At 42.6% G+C, this 1,931-nt stretch overlaps 1 protein-coding gene across 1 annotated transcript; it reads right to left on the bottom strand.

The window, feature by feature from the left end:
* Positions 1-422: 422 nt before the first annotated feature.
* Positions 423-1,049, bottom strand: GP9 (glycoprotein IX (platelet)). The gene has a single exon (XM_009080187.1). It carries the CDS (start codon positions 1,047-1,049, stop codon positions 423-425), a length of 627 nt encoding a protein of 208 aa, XP_009078435.1.
* Between the last annotated feature and the right edge of the window lie 882 nt (positions 1,050-1,931).

Genomic DNA, 1,931 nt, shown 5'->3' with positions numbered 1-1,931 from the left:
CCTACCAAGCTCACTGGCACACTGAGGGTAACAGGTTGCAAACTCACAGAGCTTCTGAGCAAAAAAAGAATTGCTAAAACAGTACAATTGGTGTCCATCTCCATGGATTAATAAGTGTAGGATTTGGGGATGTAACTCTTCTTGCCATAAGAGCTGAGAATTCAGTGGGAAAATGCTAAATTAGATGATATAAAAACATTCTCTTCATATGAGTAGTTGGCAGTGAAATTAAACTTGCCTGTCAATACCTCACCAAGCTTATTTCTGGAAGGAAATTACATCAAACTTGTCTGTCTGAGGACCCAGGCTTTGAGCTCTGGATCTGTTTGTAGTATGTTCACCACTTAACCTGATGTTAGCAGTGCACATGGTTTTGTTGTAGAGGAGTTGATGTTGCTGCTCAGCTGGTGGTGGTGAACAGCTCATTGTATCTTGTGGTTTTTGGAGATGTGCCTCCTCAGCAGTCGGCCCCTAGGCCTGTATTGGCTGAGCTTCAGTTGGCAGACCATCTTTTTTGAGAATTTCAGAGCCCATGCTAGTAAAAGGAGTGTAATTATTGCTCCAGCAATTAAAATGAGGTCTCGCCAAAGGAACTCTAGACACTTGACTGGGAGAAGCCTCTTACAAATCCCCAGCTCATTCCCAGTCAGCTGCCTCAAGGCCTTCATCCTCACAGGAGCTGGAGTTGCACACCTAATGTTTGCAAGAGAGGGCGCAGAGAAGTCTTCTAGCCAGAGTTTTAGGTACATGATGTGGCAGTCACAGTGCCAAGGGTTGTCAGACACGTTCAGCTCCTGCAGGCTGAGCAAACTGTCCAGGGCTCCGGCAGGAACCGCGCTCAGGCTGTTGTTGTGCAGATAAAGCCTCTGGGTGGCACGGGGCAAGGCTGGCACTGCCTTCAGCTGCCTTGAGCTGCAGTCCACATGCAGGCCCTGAGCTTCTCCCAGGGACTTACAGCTGCAGGAGGCAGGACACACTTCACTTTGGGTCACGTGGAGCAGCACCAGCATGGCAAATCCCCCGACAGTGATGAATTCTAGCTTGGTCATGCTTCAGCTACCGAGAGAACAGGAATAGTAATCTGATAAATATGATTCATTAGCATGTTTCTAAGTGCAGAACCACAGCACAGTTATTTCTTTCCCGGGATTACTCGTGAGGTTTAGGTTTTTGGAATAAAATCTTTAGCTTTCAGTATTTCCCACAGAACCATTCTTCTTTGCATTAGTTGAAATGCCCTGGGAGAGAGTACAGTTCTTCCATTTTGTCTCTAGTTCATTGCTTTTCCTTCATTAATTGTACAAGGTACATTATTGTTCAAAGTTCTGGAACAGATTGTCACCAGGAGATGATGGTAAAAACTAGGGTAGTTTGAGGCAAATGGTTTTGTTCCATTTTGATATCTTCATAGATCTAGTGTTAAAAATGTGTGTTGAAATCAGTTTTCAAAATGAAGCTTAAGCTATTGAGTAATTGTAAATGTCTAAAGATCTTACTTCTGGGAGTATGAAGATTCTAACTAGGAAATATCTATTTTTATGTGGAAAAAAGTTCTCTTTTTGCCCCCTTATAGCTTCATGCATCCCTGAGAACATACAGTTTAAGATTTGGCTGAATAGAGAATTGGAAATTTGGCATATCTGGTACTGCTTGTCTTTTAGGGATTAAATAAATATGCTATGGGCTAGCAGGTAATTACCCCTTTGCTGTATCATTCCCACTTCTGGAGAGTGGATCCCACTAGTCTTCTACCTTAGTCTCTTTTGTTTAGCAGTTTCAAACCTCTAAAACTGTTCCCTCCCTGTATTTCCTACTACTTCTATGCATTTAAAAATACATAATAAACATTGGGACAGGATTGGAATTTGAAATACAAACTCTCTTGAACTGGTTGGGGAAATTCCAGTCTTGAAACCATCTCTCTTTATGAT

Source organism: Acanthisitta chloris, unplaced genomic scaffold (genome assembly GCF_000695815.1).
Source record: "Acanthisitta chloris isolate BGI_N310 unplaced genomic scaffold, ASM69581v1 scaffold12908, whole genome shotgun sequence".
In the NCBI taxonomy this organism is placed as follows: domain Eukaryota; kingdom Metazoa; phylum Chordata; class Aves; order Passeriformes; family Acanthisittidae; genus Acanthisitta; species Acanthisitta chloris.
Note: the sequence above shows the minus strand (reverse complement) of the source record. Positions and strands in the feature narration are given on the sequence as shown.

Excerpts from the sequence above, each read along its gene's own strand:
- GP9 (XM_009080187.1), bottom strand. The coding sequence starts at position 1,049 with ATGACCAAGCTAGAATTCATCACTGTCGGGGGATTTGCCATGCTGGTG.